Source organism: Taeniopygia guttata, chromosome 2 (assembly GCF_048771995.1).
Source record: "Taeniopygia guttata chromosome 2, bTaeGut7.mat, whole genome shotgun sequence".
In the NCBI taxonomy this organism is placed as follows: Eukaryota; Metazoa; Chordata; class Aves; order Passeriformes; family Estrildidae; genus Taeniopygia; species Taeniopygia guttata.
The window spans coordinates 32,463,008-32,481,439 of NC_133026.1; the positions used below are offsets into that span (position 1 = coordinate 32,463,008).

Sequence of the window (18,432 nt, forward strand, 5' to 3'; positions counted from 1 at the left end):
GGATGTTGTAGGATGGAAACAATAAACATAAATGTTTCCAAATTCAAGAAAGATATGAGATGTGTACTTTTCCTAGATGATGAAATAGGGCATAGGCCCATATCTGGAGCTGAGCAGTGCCTCAATACTGTTACAGAAATAGGCACTGTAGAAAGCAAGGTATTCAAAATTGTGGGTTTGGTGTTCTGGACTTCCCATATAAAATGCTGAAACTGTATGGAAAGATGTGTTCTCCTGGAGGTGCAGTGGGGTTAGCAAAGTTTGACATCTCCTAAACCTTTAGGCACTCAGGATCCAAATTCAGCATAAGCTGGAAGGCACTACCTCATCCAATGGGAAAACATAACAAATGAGTTGATGTGGTCATGGTGCTCCAGGGAAAAAAGTTTCTCCCCAGATTCTGCTGAACAGCTTGCAGTTGCAGGAGCTGCTGTCTTGTATGGGAGGCAAAATTGATTCCTTCTCTTGCATTAGAGAAAGAATTTTCCTCACAGAGTGCTGTGAAGCAAACTGACTGTTAGTGTGGCCTGTGTGTTGTTTTTTTGGGTAACTGCTGATCCAAACCCAGAATTTTGTAGAAAGACTTAGCAAGTGTGTTCCTTAATCGTTTCCTGTGAGGGAGCAGCTTACTCCTTGTACCTCATCATTAGGAAAAGAGAAGGGATTTGTCCAGGGTTTCTGGAGATGCCAACTGCCTGGGTGGTGGTCTGTGCCAAGATGTGGCAATGTGACATAATGCCGCACCAGGGAATACAGACACACATACCCAGGAATGTGGTGATGGGGGAATGTCATTGCTCCTTATAGCCCAAGTAAGGGTGCAGACACCAGACTTCATGCTTATCTTGCTCTGCTGCTAGTCTGTTGGCTCTTTTCTCTTTGGACTGCCTTGAAGACTGATAGTGTAGAAAGAGTGGTGCTAGTGGGAGAGAAGCTACCTCAGTTATAAGTGGTGAAAGAGTTTAATGGTGAGAGAGTCACTTCCAGCTCTGTGAACTCGTGGGAGATGGTTGTGTCAGAATCATGCAGAAGCTAGTGAGAGCTATGTGGCACACCTTCCCAGATGCTTCAATCTCCAGTGCTGTCACCACTTGCCCCCCACACCCCATAAAAGTTGATGAACTGGATCAATACAAGGTTTGGTTTAGGCATCTTATTGGATTCAGCATAGCAAAGGAAAAATGATGGAGCCAGAGCACAGCTGCTCTTCAGAGCATTTGCAGTATCACAGGCATCTGGCTGTCACATCAGCTGCATCTGTTGAGCTGACGTGAGGACAACGTGAGCACTGAATGTGCAGGAGTGCGCTGGTGGGAGGACAGAGAGCGTGGGGATGCAGTGAGGCCACTTTGTAAGATGTGATGTCACCCTGTGCACACATCTGCAGAAATTAGGAGCTAGAGCTTCTGGCTGTAGCACAGAAGATTATTCACACATATTAAAATTCTTCACTCAGTATGTGATGTAAAGCAGCCTGTAGTCTTGCTGTTTGGTCTGTGCCCTGTGCACTGTGGAGTCATGAAGACTTCAAAATATCTCTTGACATCAAGCTTTCTGGAATTTTCTTTGCTTTCATGGATGGAAACAGACACAGCCTCATGGGCTTAGCTACACAGTGCAAGAGCCATTTATTTGTTAATTTGTTTTTTTCTTTTTCCTTAGATAATGTTCAGATTCTGTTTCTGGAGTGATGAAAACAATTCCTGGCTTTGCTTTTGCAAACTGAATATAGTTTTTCAGAATCTGCTGTATTATTATTAAATCAATAACTGCATATAACAATAACTACAGAAATTAGTTAACAGTAGTATACAACTGATATAGTTTTAGAATATGGCCTGAAGCCTTTTGTCAGTGAATCAAATGTTCTTACTCGGGTGTTTGCTATTTTGCCTTCAAATTAAAGTAAAAGTAAGATATGATGGGAGTCATGATTTGTCATTCCAAGTAGAATTAGTCAAGATGCTAATCAAATTATCTGTTTCTAAAGAATTAACCTTATTTTACTAATATGTAAGGCTACTTTCCAAGTCTACCAAAAACTTTGACAAATTCTGAAGCTTTGTTTGAAGGGGATTCATCTTACCCAACTTCAGTAGTCAGGTGTCTATCCTAGCCCAGTAACCCAGGCTGTCCCTGTCATCAGTGGAGAAGGGTGTGTTATCTGTTTATCTCAGACCTCTTTTGTATGAGGGCTTAGATCACTGTCAGGGTGTCCATCTCTCCCCACCAACTCAGATCTGGACAAGAGACATGTAAGTCTGGCACCTTTGCTGAATCACTAGTCCTATGTTGCTAGGACAAACTCACGTCCCAGATCCAGCAGTGGTTCCCCTGGGTCAGGACAGCTACTGGAAAGGCCAATGTGATCCCATGGCATTGGTGAGCTGTTTTCTGTAACATGTGTCTTAGACACAGAAATGAAGCAGAATAAAGCCACTTTTAGAACAGATACTCAGAAGGTAACCCAGAACAGGAAGGCAGAGTAGGCATAGAGAGAGGTAGATTTGCAGCTCTGCTGCCAGTCCCCATGGAAGTTAAGCTTTAAGATTTGTTGTGGGTGCCTTGAAAGTGCTCAAAACCACGCTGGATTGGTTTCTGAGCAATTTGCTTTATGGAAAGTGTCACGGTCCATGGGCCAAGGGTTTGGAACTATCTGGTCTTTAAGGTCTCTTCCAACACAAACCATTGTGCGGGTCTCCAATTTACCCATTTAGCGGTATGATGTCTGAGCCTGTGGTGCTGATTTGGTACTTCTGGTTGTCCCAAACCGTCCTGCTTTCTTGGCTTTATGTGCGGCAGCAGCACTGCTACGAAAGCCCAAGCTTGGGGCTCCTCCGGTGCCAAAGGTGCGGAGCCAGCCCTTTCCCCAGAGCTCCCTTTTCCCGGGGGACTCGGGCGCTGGCAGCACGGCGGCCCCGCAGCTGCAGACACCCAGGCTGTCACGGCCGCTCCGGGACACCGGGGGAAGGATGCCGATCGCGGGAGCACATTTCGGGGCAGCCCGTGGGTGGGCTTCCCGGGGCGGCGGGGGCTGTGCGGGGCTGTGCGGGGCTGTGCGGGGCGCGGCACCGCCCGCCCCCTCGGTGCCGCCCGGCCCCGCCCGGCCGCGGCCGCCGTGCCCCTCCCGGGGCAGGGGCAGGCGGAGCGGGGCGGGGGGGACCGGAGCCGGCGAGGCGTGATCGCCCGAGGCCCCTCCTGCCTGCGGGGAAGCCTTAAAAGACCCCGGCGAGGCGCGGAGCCCCGCACTCGGAGCCCCGACGCACGGGCGTTCGCGCCTCGCCGAGCCGAGACCGCTCCGCTGCAGCCGCCGCCGTGAGTGCCGCGACGGGCGGGCACGGGAGCGGGCTGGGCACGGCAATGGGAACGGGGAGAGCGATGGGGACGGGGACGCGGGGCTGTCCGGGCCGCTCGGGGGCTGCGCTGGGGCGGGCGCGCTGCTCCCGCCGTCGGGGCGGGTGCTGACGGCAGCTCTCGTCCGTGCCGCCCCGCCTGCAGATGCAGGGCACCGTGAGGCTGTGGGTGTCCGTGCTGACTTTCGCCCTGTCGCTGCTGGTCTGCCTGGGGACGCTGGCAGAGGCGTACCCCTCCAAACCGGACAGCCCCGGCGAGGACGCCCCCGCAGAGGACATGGCCAGATACTACTCGGCGCTGAGGCACTACATCAACCTCATCACCAGGCAGAGGTAGGCAGAGCGGGACGGCAGACATCTCCCTTCCCGCTCCCCGGGCTGAATTTTCCTTGGCGAGGCTCAGGGGAGGAAGGTGGGGTGCCCCCTCACGCTGGGTGTCTCTCGTTGCTTTCCCCAAGGACACAGAGAAAGACGCGGTGCAGACATTCCTTTTAGAGAGCAATGCTCGTGAAACCCTGAGTTGCCGGCAGGTCCGGAGCTGAATTTCCACCACCCAAGTTGGCAGAAGGGGCAGAGGTGTCACTGCTGCCTCTGCTCTCTCAACCTTTTCTGGCTCTGGCACAGACAGGCTGGCAGGCAGGAGCATGAACAGGGCAGCTTGCACAGGGAGAGCCCCCCAAAAGGGAAAGATAACCTGGGAGCTGGAGGGAGCTGGACAGGGCACTAGGAGCAGTTTCCACTTCTGTTGCTGCCACTGACTCCGTTGAAGATTTTGGTAAGAAAAAGTGCCCATTGTGGAGATGTAGTAGTCCAGATGTTTTGTAGTTTGTAGGCTACTTTATGCATCTGTGAGCATCAAAAAACCCTGGTCCTAAAGAAAATCTCTCTCAAGATCAAGAACTCAAGCCCAAAGAATGTGAACCCAAGCCTCCCTGGCTCTAAACTGGCTTTCTGGGTTGACTGTGCTTGTTAAAGTACAGGTAAAGGCTCAGTCTGAAAAAAAAGGGCAAGTTATTATAAAAAATCATCTTCTTTGATAGAAAAATAGTCTGTCTAGTTAGGCTGCATGATTGATAGATGTTTGCCCTGAGGTCACGAAATAGTGTGTGACACAGAAGAACTTTGACATATTTATCTATTGTTTAATATCAAGACCAGATGAGAGGTCTAAAATTAGGCTTTCATTTGTCCCTCTAGAAGTCTGAAGAATTAAATTAGAAGGGTGGCTATCATGCAACTGAGAGCTTTCCCAGCAAGCCCCTAACGTTGTCTGCCACTGCCCTAGGAGCATAAGATGGATGAAGAAGCTGATAGAAACACAGTTCTTTGGTTCTGAACTTTTAAAGCAATACTCACAACTGGTTCACATGTGAGGCATGCTTCCGTGTCTGCAGTCTGCACTCAAATAATCTTTTGTCTAGATTACTGTTGAAATAATCCAATTCTCAAATTCTGCCTCTGCTGCCGTTTTCTCTTGCATGCGATGGGATCTCCAGGCTGGTGTCTCATCCCTTCTTTTCTTTCTTTCATCTCCCTTTCCAAAGGTGGCTCCTGTCCAAAGCCAAATCATATTTAAAAACAAAAAATCCCAAAGCCAAATGACCACTTCCCCCCTTTTTCTGTTTAGCCTTCACTTCTGGTGTGTGCCCTGTGTGCTTGCTTTAATATTGACTGTGTAGCTTTTATCCTGATTTTATAAATTTTAAGTACACAACTCAGAGACGGAAACCAGTTTCATTCTTTTGTGCGGACTTAGGGTCTGAAATGAACAGAAATAGTTATTGTTTCTGATGGATAAAATTTAAATTTTGTTCTTGATATTTTCCTCATATTTCCTACCCACCTTTGTATTTAAAGGAGCAGAGTTGACCTGGAAGTACAAGAAAGTTAGCAGAAAAAAGCACTACAATGACAACTTTGTGATACACATTTAAAAGTTGACTGCACAGGTTAACTAAACCGAAAAAGATGTGCTGTTTTTCCACTCTGGTGAATTAATAGAAATAATGCCATTGCCACCTCCATTTGGAAAACTTAACTGAGTTGCTGGAGGTTTCCTGTTTTGGCAGTGAAACAGTCACTTCCAAAATGAATCAGTACCTTTTGAAGCATTTTGGGCCGGTCTAAGGATGAGTGGCCTATTTCAGCAGATGTGCTCAAAGCTTTCTCTCTTCTTACAGACTTTTAAAAAATCAGTTTCTTATCTCTGCTTTTTTGTGCATGGTACTGCTTGGGAGCCCTGTGACAGGGTAAGATGAGGTCCAGGGGCTCACCCTGCTCCTTCTGCAGGTGGGTGAGCAAGATGTGCTCAGCATCTCACCCGACCTGGTGTCTGTAGGTGGTGAGGTGAAGCAGTAAGAACATGTTGGCAAAGGAGGAGATTGATATTTTTTTTCCTTTAGGTTCATCTGCCATGCCTTGCTTGATGTTTTTGTGATTATGAATACCATCCCCCCCACCCCACCACTACCCCCTACTTCTGGCTCATCTTTCTGCCTTCTGCTGCTGGCTTGACTCAAACATTTGAGTGTTGTTCCCCTCTGAGCTACTGTGACCCACCGAGTCTTCACCTGATCTCAATGAGCTTCTCCTTTCAGACCATCCTTCTCTTCTTGTATTTAGACCTTGTCCATCTGGCTGTTTGCTCCTTCTCTTCTTTGAAATTCATCTTCAGATCCATCTCAGCTTTAGACACCAGTGCCTGTCAGCTTTAATACCCGTGAGGTTACCTGAGATAAACAGGTGCTAGTATGTGCAGATCATGAGACCAGTTGCAGGCTTCTTGATTCTGATGAGATCCCAATGAGATCCCTTGTTCGTTATGTGCCAGATCTTTATAACATAAAAAAAAACCCAGCACAGATGCAGACTCCTGCTCTACAAATGTCTGTGTGTCTTTGGATTAGTTCCACCTTAATTTCCTGAGCTGTCCTGTGGTCCTTGCCTTAGACCTCTCTACCACACTGTTCAGGAGACCTTTTTCAGAGGCCATCTTTACTCTTCCTCCTCCTCCTGCTACTTGCTGCTACCTGTGCTCCCTCTTGCTAACAAACTATCTTCTTTTCTTGTCACTTGCAGCTTCTCCATGAGTCTGTGGCTCTTCTGTGCTGTAGCAAAGCAGTCAGGCCATTCCTGCTGGAAATGGCTTGAATTGTAGGCAGGGCAGAGAGTATATTAAAGTGTGCACGACTTGGGCAGTGCTGCTGCTCCTGCTTCATGTCAACACCCTTTAATGGGCACAGGAGCAGATCTCCCTTTGCTTTGGTTTCTTGACAATTTTCTGAATCAGATGCATCTAATTTTCTGAATTGGACATTGATGGGATTTGAATCCTAACACCAAGTTTCCATAGGAAGTTTTGAGATTTTGATGAGCCTGACATACTGTGTCCTTACTCAGACTAAGTATGTTTACTCCTTAAATCTCTTTGACTTCAGCTGGAGCTGTGGCTTACCAGCATGCCCCAAACTAGACCTTGGTGTCTCAAATGGAGTATGAAAACTGACCAGGTGTTTTCACCTGGCTTGGAATAATGATATTTTAAATCTTTTAAAACAGCCATGATTTTTGATAAATGTGTATCTCAAGGAGCAAGGCTCGAAGTAGCTGGAGCAAGGATGTCTCCAGGCATTTGCATCAGGAAAAAGAGATTGACTCTGTCTGTGACCCCTGTTTAGCAAGTCGGGAGCAAGGATGTTTCCCAGGGGCAAAATGACAGGGTAGACAGGAGACTGACAAAGCAAGAATGGATGTTCTTTGGGCAGTGCAGCTGGTTGCAAACACCTTGTGTGCAGCTTTGTTGTGTGAGGGCATGGTGGGTCCATCCAGCACAGGTAGTGGCTTGAAGGAACTCATGTGAAATATATATCTCCCCAACATAGTGGCCCTCATTATTTGAGTGAATCTTTGCACTCTGGGTGGTTGCTACCTATTTCTTATTCAGGCCAAACTTCCTGAGAGATTAGTGGGAGTTTTGTCCAAGTGTGAGGTGCTAGAGCAAGTTTTGATTTGTTAAATCAGTTTCTTTAACATAATAGAAAATTAGCTTTCTCCTCAGTTGCAGTCCAAGTCACATCCATATTAATTGGAGCAGGGAACTAGGAAAAAAGAAATCCCTTGATGGTGATGGAGTGCAAGGTATTTGATTCAGCATCGTGCCTGATTGCACTATTGTAATAGCAATTTACTGTGTCTGGCTGGTTCTTTTCAAATACCTGCTTTCAGTCAGATCAGATTAAGAAATTTAATTGCTGAAACTGATGCTTTGTCTTTCTGGAGCACAGGAGATGACCCAAAATGATTAAACCGATGTAAAAACACAAAGGATTGAAGAAAAGAATTGAAAAGTGAAATATGTTTCCCCATTTAAGTGCAATCAATGCACTCAACAGTTAAAAACTGTTAGTTTTTTTCTAAATGTAGTTTGGGTTGTTTTTTTGCTTTTTTTTTCTTTTTTTTTGCTAAACTAAACCACTGGAATGACTTAGGTCACTGGAGAAACATCATGATAATAATGGATAAAATGTAAGTCTTAACTACACGTTTGTAATGTAAGTAAACTATGTGTAAGATACATGTAAGTTAACTACACCTTTCATTTTTCTGAAATCAAAATTTCACTCAAGCAGCATTCACAAAAGCTGCTAATGTACTTTGTGATTCAGAATGAAGTTGCACACACAAGTTAAACTGTGATCTTAATTCCCTTAACCAAGGGAGCACATGCTAATAGGTATCACTCTTAGGCTAGTGAATCCTTGTAGTGATGTAAGTAGGCTGTTCATTGCCACTTCTGTTTTCCCAGGAAAAGAAATCAAATTCTTTCCCAAGTAATGGAAATTACTTTTAACTGTAAAGTGATGTATAGTATTAAGGATTTAAAAAGAAAAAGGCAAATAGAATGCTAACTGCTGTGTAAATAAAGGACAAGGGTAGCTCCTGATATCCTATCGAGCTGAAGAACTCTGAAAGAGCAAGTTTTCATTCTCATAGCCACATAGTTAAAGACTACCTTGGGATAGCTCAGTGTTTGCAGACTAATGTGCTATGTGTTGGGCAGCCCCAAATGTGGTGGCTATCTTAAAAAATCTTGCAAAATTTCTGATGAAGGATAGGTATAATCTAAACCAATGAGAAAGTTCATGGAATGATAGAATTGGGATTGCAGGCAAGAATGACATGCTTGGAAGTCACATCATGCACAGCTTCTTCCCTCTTCCTCCGTGCCCTCATCAGTAAGGCGCAAGGTCCTAAAATATCCAGGAGCAGCCAGCAAATTAAGAAATATTCAGGGTTTCTCAATATAATAATATAAAATAATTATGGATAAATAAATGTAGAAAAATATGGAAATAAAAGACAAATTAACATTTGCTCACATGGCTAAGCCAAAATAAATTGCTGGAAAGTGTTATTTATGTCTGCTCAGTTTTGTTTTTTTTCCTGAAAAGAAAGAAATCACTAATGGTTTTGTACTCTGTGTTCATTTGTAAAAAGTGACGTATACAAAAATGTAACTTTTAAAAATTTTTCCTCAGATATGGAAAGAGATCAAGCCCAGATACACTGATCTCAGACCTCTTGTTGAGGGAAAGCACAGAAAACATTCCTAGATCCAGGTATGTATGAAGCATTTGGATTTAACTGTCTCATTTGTTATCAATAAATATGATTCACAGGGAGAAAACGTACCATCGAAAGCTGGTTAATCATGTCCTTAAAAAAACCAAACCTTTAATTCCTTTTTTTTCCAAGAGATAGGACCATCTATGAATGCAAGAAATGCCTTACCAGGTATGATATAGTCCAAACTCCTCATTTGCTAATTTTGGGAACAGGCTGTACCTGTTATTCAAAGAAAAGGGAGCACTCCCACGATGCTTGCCTCATTCTGGGCATTTTTACATAGAATTTTGTGCTGATGTCTGATGATGACTCCTTACATATTAGAGCTCCAAAGATGACATATTGATACTCATTTGCTCCTCACACAAGTTTAAATTTTTCCTCTAAAAATGTATAAGTGCTAAATCATACACAAATGCACAGCAGTGACTTTTCTTTATAATACAGTATTTCACATTGGTTTTTTATCTAATGCTTTACAAAGAGAAAAAAGGCCTTTATATTTCCATTTGCATTTGGCTAAAGTAACAGTGGTGTTCCAAGCAGCACTGGGGTTTCAAATGTACATAATGTATTTATCTAGTTAGGTAATGACAATTTAGCTATAATGTAAGACACTGTACTAGTGACTGCAATTTGCACAGCTGAAAATTAAGTATGTTGAAAAGGTAAGATGCAGGAGTATTTTTGGCTCATGATGGAAAATACTGGTTTTATTCACAATCCAGCATGAATGAGCTCAGTTTACGCCATTACTGATTGAAGTTTGCTGACAATACTTGTACTGCAGAAATAAATGTTTTATGCAGTTGTCTTCTCAGGAGTCTTCAAACAAGTGCTCTGCAAAGGCTTAACTAGACTAGTCGAGTACTTAAACATAATAGCCTGTAGCATTGAATTTAGGACATGATCATAACAGTGAAAGTGACCCAAAATTCCTGCTTGCCATCCAGGGAGGCTGTCCATGAGGCCTGCAGTTCTGTGTGTAGGGAGAGCATTGTCTGATGGTTTGATGACTAACCACAGCTGTGGGGATGCAATTTTCTCTGCAGATGCTTATCTGTAAAACTGCATGGAGTGCAGTGAAATGTATTAGACTATTTTGTGTTTTGGTAATGACAAGGGAGAGCCTTCACATAATGGGAAATTTCCACTGTCTTGAATCTGAGGCAACACAGGGTAGTTAGTACTCATACTCTCTAATATAGCTCCCTAATAGTCTAATACTCTCTGTAATTTTTACCCCTTTATCACAAAACTTTATGATTATTATTATTGTTTCAATAGTGCTATTTATAACACACCAGGGAGCAAAAATTCATGAGCAAAATAACCAACTAGTCTGCAGTTAAGATCAAGAATTGATGAGAAGCAGATTTTTATTTCCTACCCCCTGTAACAGCACTTTAAACTGAGTATGGTATTTTTCACTCATTGCTGACAGTTATGGGAGTACTGGGAACAATGATGCCTAGTTTCCTATGAATATGTTTTCTAGGATAAAACTCTGTATGGATTCTGAAGCCCACTCCAACTTTTTCCTTCATGTGAGGACACAATTAAATTTTCTTTCCATCCAGTCCTGTGTTTCATGGTACATCAGGAACCAAATCTCTCTAAAATTGGTGTACCTCTCCTTGACTTGGCAGAAATTCTCCAAAGGGTGTGAAAACTGGGGAGGAAGTGAGAAGAGGCGTGCAGGGTCGGACAGCTGAATACACAGCCTGGCTGCCTAAGCCTTCTTTCTGCAGGAAGCCAGGCTGAATTAATGAAAGGCAGGCTGCTATTATTCCAAATTTAATTAAGTAAATGTTTTAGAAATTGTTACACAAAAAGCTAGTTATGGAGCAAATGTAATTTGTATTCAGTGAATCAGTGACAGAGAGAGATACCTCTTGAGTTTGTGGGAACTGAACTTTGTAACTAAACACTGAGATAATGATAAATAACTTAATTGTATTCAGCTTGACAGGCCTGGCTTGACATTTCACTTTTGCTGACTAAAATACGCCCCAAAGGATGTTGTAGTCTGGGTGTATGTCTGACCATATGAAGAAAGTTTAGAGAGATTCTTTTAGAACTAATTGCAAAATAGGAAATTAAAGATTAAAAAAAAAAGGAGGTGCCTTGACCTGAGTACAAGTAAGTTCTTATGACAGAAATGTGTGATATGGCATGTTTCTGATTTTGTCTGTCTTGTGGAGTGATGGAAAATGTTTAATACTCAGTAAAAGGCTGTATATCTCCTGATGCTGCCTCTTTAAAAATTAAATATCTAGTATGAAGTACTCATCTAAGTTGCCTCTGCATTCAGTCAGAGGGATGGGTAATTCCATAATGAGCTTTCCTGCCTAAAATGGGCACAGTCTCTGCCCTCTAAGGTGCCCATGTCTCTCCAGTGACTGTGGAGGCAGATTAGATATTTAATCAAGATTTGATGGAAAAATTATGGTAAATGCATTTCTCCTGGTCTTTCTCTATGTTCTCCTACTTGTTACCTTTCCTCCTGTGTAGACAAAACATCTGTTTGCAAGCAGAGGATTTATGGATAAAATCCTGCCTTCAGCACCCCTTTCAATAAATTTCAAATGCTTGATATTGAGCAGTGGAATACTACAATATTATTTTAGGATGGTGGCTTTAAACTTGGGTTTTGTTTAAAGGTGCTTACAGCACGATGCAATTTTGTTTGGCTCAGTGAGTTCTCTTTGGAAGATGTTTACTCCTGAGTTAGCATGAAAAATATGTCTTTAAGAAATCTATATCTCAACATATCATAGTTTTCTAGCTTAATTTCACTAAGTGCTATTTAATGGTGTAAGGCAGCTTTGTAGCTAGTCTCAGCTGTGTAAAACACGGTACCAGGGTAGCAGGATGTACAGGCAAGTTCTGGTACCAATTTTTACAATCAAGTACAGATTTTTGGCAATTCATAATGCATCTGTTTTTGTTGGAGTCACATATACAATTTTCAATTGCAAATATGCATATATATTTCTCTTTGCTGCTATTAATGAATGTTTTAGGCAGTTTTAACACTGAATTTTTTCAGAGGGGGCTTTAACATGTTTTTAATGTGTTTTTTTAAATTCATAATATGTGTTGCAGGTTTGAAGACCCTTCGATGTGGTGATGGGATTTTCAACACACCTTCAAAACTTTTCCTAGTTTTCAGTTCATACTCCCCACCTCTGAAGCAAATCATAGCATCATCCCCAGTGCATGCAGCCATTGTACTGAATTCTGTAGAGTTTCTCTCCTTCATCAGATTTGTATATACCTTTATTTAAATAAATTATTTGTGCATTCCAAAACATAACATACTAAATGAAAACAAACAACCATGTCATTGGTATAACAAAGCATTGTTTTAAACTATTAAAACTGAATTATAACTTCCGTGTAGTGTGGACAACAATGGTGTCACAGTTAATACAGTAATTACTGTGCAAAGTAAGATAAAGATGTAATTTATTGCGGCCTTAGACTCAGCTCAAAACTGTTTAAAATAATTTATCACAGACTTCATAACTTGGGAAAACAGTGTTCTGAGAGGCGATCTTTTCAGAATGGCCATTCTTAAAACTTTAGTGCTTACATTGACAGATGTAATAAAATTAAAGGCATTTTTGAAATGCAGAGGAATAAGTCACTGCTTAATTCTGCTAACTCCTCGAAACTGGCTTCATGCTTGGCTGTAAGCCTGAACTAGTAATTTTAAATGAAACAGATGTAACATCTTTGTTTGGGCAATATGCAAAATAACAGAAAATAACATCTAAAGTAACTCATAAACCAAGACAAGACTGCAATTATTTGTGCCAGAAAAGAGACATCTAGCATTGCCTGAGGCCATGTAAAGGAGCACAGTGATAAATCCCAACCCTTGGGCTGCTTGCCCTCTTAGCCTCTCTCGTTTGAGGTTATTAACAGTTTGTTTGTACCATAAGACCCACAGAACAGGAACAAAGTGAACTATCTCCAAGTTTATGTTTTCTTATTTTTGGATTTTACAGGTTTAATCACTAGCCTAACGGGGGTCTTAGACACACTTGAAGATTTTACTTTAAGTAGTATAGTGATGGCAGCACCTTCCCCTTGTTCTTATTACTGCATGGTCAGGACCCAGACTGTGCATGACACAAATGCTGGTCTCTGGTTCCTGATACACCACTTCTTTTCTTTAGACACTGTGACTAAACAATGCACAATAAAGCACATAAAGAAGTTCCAAACTGGAAAAGAATCAGTGTGAAGGTTTAATCTATTTATATGTCCTTCCCACTTTTCAAATGCTTCCACATGGCTGTTGCCCCCAGGAGAGATGCATCAATGCAACCAAGTTCCAGGACTCTATAAACGTGTTTGCAAAGTGTTACCAGCTTACCAGGACCAGTCAGCTTTTGTGGTCACACTGTCTTCAGCAAAGCACAACACAATTTTCCTTTTCACGAAACACTCTGGTGTCTCTAGAATTGGCAAACAGCTTTCAGCAGCAACACATTATCTTACAGACATGGTGATGGTTCTATATTGCTACACGTGGAATTGTAATGATTAAGAGCAATCTAAAGTCACAGAAGTGATCGGGGCCCCAGGTTGTACTAGTTTGAAAAGAAACCAGTGGGAAATTCCAAGTCAGAACTACAATTTAATAGGAAAGTTAAGATAAAGGCAATAATACAGAAACACTGACTTAAACTGACAGAGTCAGAATATGACCTGACATCCTGTGATGGTAGCAGTCTGATTAAATGGTGGCTACAGTCCCACTGGAGTGATGGATGTAGTTTTGTCGAAGCAGCAATCCCGTAGAAAGATCTGATCATCCTCTTGCGGTCCAGTAGTGGGTATTGAGCTCTTGTCCTCTGGGAATCCAGTGGTGGTACTCCAAGTCTCAGATTATATCCAGGTAGGAATGCTTGGTTCCTCCCCTGGGCAGGGCATCTCAGAACGAGATGTAATTCTATGACACATGCTGGGAGACCTTGATGGTCCATTAGCAGAAATAGCCCTCGGAGGGAGTTATCAGGGATGAGTCATGGGAGAGATGAGGAACACTGCCCCACCTGTTTTAACAGCTTATGAAGATGGCCACTGAATACATATTTTGGTTACACTTTTTCATTGTAACCCAAGACACAGGGTAAACCGCTGCTACACATGACAGTAGGCAATATTCTTCAGAGGGACTTCAGGATGGCCACCAGTTGCTGGAGTGAGCGGGTATTCTTCAACCTCAGGCCAGGACCTGCTGCAGCAGATTACACAGAGTACTCTGCTTTGAGTAATTATTAAAATGAAAATTGGAAGTTAGTGAGGTATATGATACACAGAATCTTTAATTCCTGCTAATTTTTAGTATTTCTCTATGTATACTAGTGACCATGTAAATTGCAGTATCAGTAGTGATAAAAATTATAAACTAATCTTATGTTGCTTGTACTGTCATTACAAATGTACCTTAGGGGAGAAGAAGAGAGTTAAAGAATTAGCGCATGCTAAACACTTGTGCTGAGTTGTTCCACTCAATTACCTGAGATTTCCTGAAATTCGAGAACACTCATCTGTAATAGAAAAGCTATTACCTGATGAGCTCTCAAAGACAGAAGCAAAGCAAAGCATTCACACAATATTTATTTATCCACTGTATGATATTATTTTTGTTCTAAAATCATCCTCTGTTCTCTGGGGCAGACACAACATTGCCATAGAATTCCAGTGTGCTTAGTTCTTAGCTTCCTTGTGTACTTCATATACCTCTCTTGACAGGGCAGGACACTAAAAATATTGTATCAGCTCTGCAAATCAGAGGATAGACTTAAAAAATTAGCTGTGAAATGAAGATAAATACCAGTTTTCTTTGGCCTGACTCCTGCACTTTGACTTCAGGGTTAAGTTTTTCATCTTTTTCTCTCTAACTATGAGAAACAATGCCTTGTTTCTAAAACAAAGGCTGAAATTTATGTTAATCTGAGGAAGTGCCAGGAAAACCAAGAAGTAATAACCATGAAAGTAGGTAATAATATTTTCTCCCTTATTTATTGTGGGTTTGAAATAATGAGAAATGTACATAAATAAGTGTCAAACATTTAAAAGACTGTCCACCTTTAGTTTGGCAATTTCTGTGAAGTACATTACAGTTATGCCCAACATTGATTTAACCAAAGAGGAGATCTAGATGATCTCACCTATCTTGTCTTCCAAGACAGGAAATTCTATCTTTTCTCTCCATCCTTACAAACCTAGCCCACTGCAATACTTGCAACTCTGAAATTCTCTGTGCCAAAAAACCCTCCATCATGGTACTCCAGTGTGGGCAGTGCTGCCCAAACACGGCATTGTGTTGGGGTGAGGTGGGATTTACCTGGCAGCTGGAAAATAAATACCAAGTTTCAGGTGCAGCATAGAGGTTTGTGTTACCTTCTGGTATTCTGTTGGGCCCTCACCTTGGTGCTTAGGGTGAAGTGCCCAGAAGCACTTGGCCTATGTGGGAAGGGAATTTTTAAGCTGAACTGACCATTCCTCTGTGTTTCCCATGGAATTACATGTCTTGCCTGGCCACATGACCTTCAGGAGTGCCTGTGTAAATCCAACACTGGACCTTTTTTCCCATTGCCATCCTTTTGTTATCACCTGATCACCATTAGCCACTAAAAGCCAACAAACAAACAAACAAAAATCGGCACAATCAATCATAAAATCATAGAGTACCAGACTGGAAGGGAACTTCAAGGATCACCTGATCAAATCTTTCTTGGCAAAAGCATGGTAGGGACAAGATGGTCCAGCAGCCTGTCCAACTGAATCTCATACATGTCCAACACTGGGGAATTCCCTGTGGAGATTCTTCTCCTTGTAAAAAATGAATGGCTGATTGTTATTGTGAAAATTTCTCCTCTTGTGTCCAATTAGAATCTCCCCAAAAGTAACTTGTACCCATTATCCCTCACCCCTTTCTTGAGACTGCTTGTGAAAAGGGAGTCTCCCTCTTAGTACCCACACTTTAAATACTGGAACATGGTGATAAGGTGCTCCAAAGCTACCTTTTCTCAAGGATTAATCTGTGCTATTCATATACCCTCTGAACAGAGAGAGACTTAGCTTTCTCAGGATTTCTCCTGAGAGAAGCTGTGAGAGGAGCAGAGAAAAGAGAATCAAACCAATTCTTATCTCATTCACTGCTCCTGTGTTTGTGCCCATGTGGAATGTGGTATGGAGCTTGTTTATCCAAGGTGATTGCTTGATTGGATTCTGGTGATGGTGTTTTGGATTAATTGACCAATTAGGTCACAGGTCACAGCTGTCTTGGGACTCTTGGCAGAGAGTCAAGAGTTTGGCAGAGAGTCAAGGGTTTTTCTTATTAGTGATATAGTTAGTTAGTGGCAGTTCTTGTTAGTGTAATATAGTTATCGTATAATATAGTATAATAAAGCAATTCATTAACCTTCTGAAATAATTGGAGTTCTGTGCATGATTCTTCCCGAGTCAGGGATCCCAGCATTGATATGAACCAACCCTTTTGTCTCAGCCTTTCCTGATATGTCAGGTTGCCCAGTCCTTTGATCTTCTTTGTGGCCCTTGTCTGGATCTCTCCAGCCTGTCCACATTTTGCTTGTACAGCAGAGACCAGAATTGAACACAATATTATAGGTGTGACAAGCACTGAGCTCAGTAAAGAAAACAAAAAGTTTCCAGATGGATTTCAGTGAAGGTAGAAAACTAAATGCAAACTAAACATAATGTACCATACAGTAATGAAGAAAAAATACTCTTGCTTTGTTTTGGTTGGTTAGTACCCTGAGTAAGAAAGTGCTACTGAGTGGAAATTGCCTAACTAATGCACTAATTCATATCAGGTCAGTGTATTTTATTTATCTGGCTGTTTTGTTATCAGTCATTTATTTATCTGTATTACAGCAGCACCTGGAGACTCCAGATATGGGACTCATTGTGCTCCAGTCAGTAAGACCATAATAAAAAAATAATCTAGACTACAGAGATATTCTATCTACGTGCAAAGAGAGAAAGTGGGAGGAAATTCAGGCTCATAAATAAAATGGTTAGTAAGTTGTACGGGTCCTACTGCACCTGCAGCCTTGCCCTTGTATACTCTTGGATTACAGCAATTAAGAATGTGCTATAAAACAAGTAGTACAACATTATCTTGTTTCCAGCTAATATGTGTATTTACTAAGCTCTCCCTTATCTAAGTTATTTGCTTTTCTCTAATGACCCAGTCTTTGCCAGGCCCAGAGATCTTCCAAGCTATATTTAACTACAAGCAGCTCCCACCTGCCTGTAATGAACACCCAGCTCAGAAGATTTCAGACTTCTTTCTTTATCTCATTTTCCTGTGCATTCAATAGAAGGTCCTGGGCTATGTGCTGCCAAGTGTGTGTCTCAAGGTTTTTAAGTTCTATGGAAATGTGTCTGGAGTCATTCCACCTTTGAAGAAGCAGAATTGATGGGAGCAGGAGAACCATGAGGTGCCCTTGCAGACAGAGCTGATGGTGACTAAAACTGAACATAACTATAACAGGCTTCCCACAGTAACTTTCCCAGTAAACTGTAAAATGGGAGCGAGGAGCCATGAGGTGCCCTTACAGATAAAGTTGATGGTGACTAATACTGAACACAACTATAACAGCCTTCCCACAGCACCTTTCCTGGTAAGCTGTAAATTGGCAGCCTCTCCCAGAGGTACAAGAGGGTGAAATGCTCTTTTTCAAATAAATGTTTGTATCAATTAAGAACGAGAGTTTAGCCAACTGTATGCTAAATAGCTGACAGGCTCCTTAATAGATTTTTCTTACTAGTTTTTCCACAAGTTCTTATGTTGTATTTTCATAGAATCATAGAATGGTTTAGGTTGGAAGGGAACTTAAAAATCACCTAGTTCCAACCCCCATGCCATAGAGAGGGACACTTTCCACTAGACCAGGCTGCTCAAAACCCCACTCATCCTGGCCTTGAATGCTGATAGGAATGGGTTTTCATAACTTCTCTGAGTAATCTGTTCCAGTGCCTCACCACACTCACAGTAAAGAATTTTCTCCTGTTTTCAAGCTTCTTTTCCTTTGAAGAGCATCTTTTTATGTTCTGTTCTTGTTTCACTTTCTTTTATATAGAAGAAAAGGATTGCAATTTGATGTTATTCTTCATTTATGATGCAGACTATTCTGCCAGGGATGATTTTCTTGACTATATCCATTCATTCACTCTGCCATGTTTCTGATGATTACTCTGGTTCAGCTATCACCCCCACTGAAGCCAGCTGAAAATGCTGTCTTTCCACACACCTTTTTCCAAATCCTGTTCCATCAGTAGTGGCAAAGATTTATATTTTTAAACAATTGCTCCAGTACTTGTTCAATTGCATTATAAGCCTTGAAAGTGGATTTTAATTAAGTCACCTAAACCAGGAAATATTTTTTATTAATTGAATATTAAT

At 41.9% G+C, this 18,432-nt stretch overlaps 1 protein-coding gene across 1 annotated transcript; it reads left to right on the plus strand.

Annotated features, from left to right (window-relative positions):
• Positions 1–3,156: 3,156 nt before the first annotated feature.
• NPY (neuropeptide Y) lies at positions 3,157–12,377 on the plus strand. Its single transcript, XM_030264847.4, has 4 exons — positions 3,157–3,315; positions 3,499–3,686; positions 8,891–8,971; positions 12,087–12,377. Exons 2-4 carry the CDS (start codon positions 3,499–3,501, stop codon positions 12,109–12,111), a joined length of 294 nt encoding a protein of 97 aa, XP_030120707.1. The 5' UTR covers positions 3,157–3,315; the 3' UTR covers positions 12,112–12,377.
• The last annotated feature ends 6,055 nt before the right edge of the window (positions 12,378–18,432 follow it).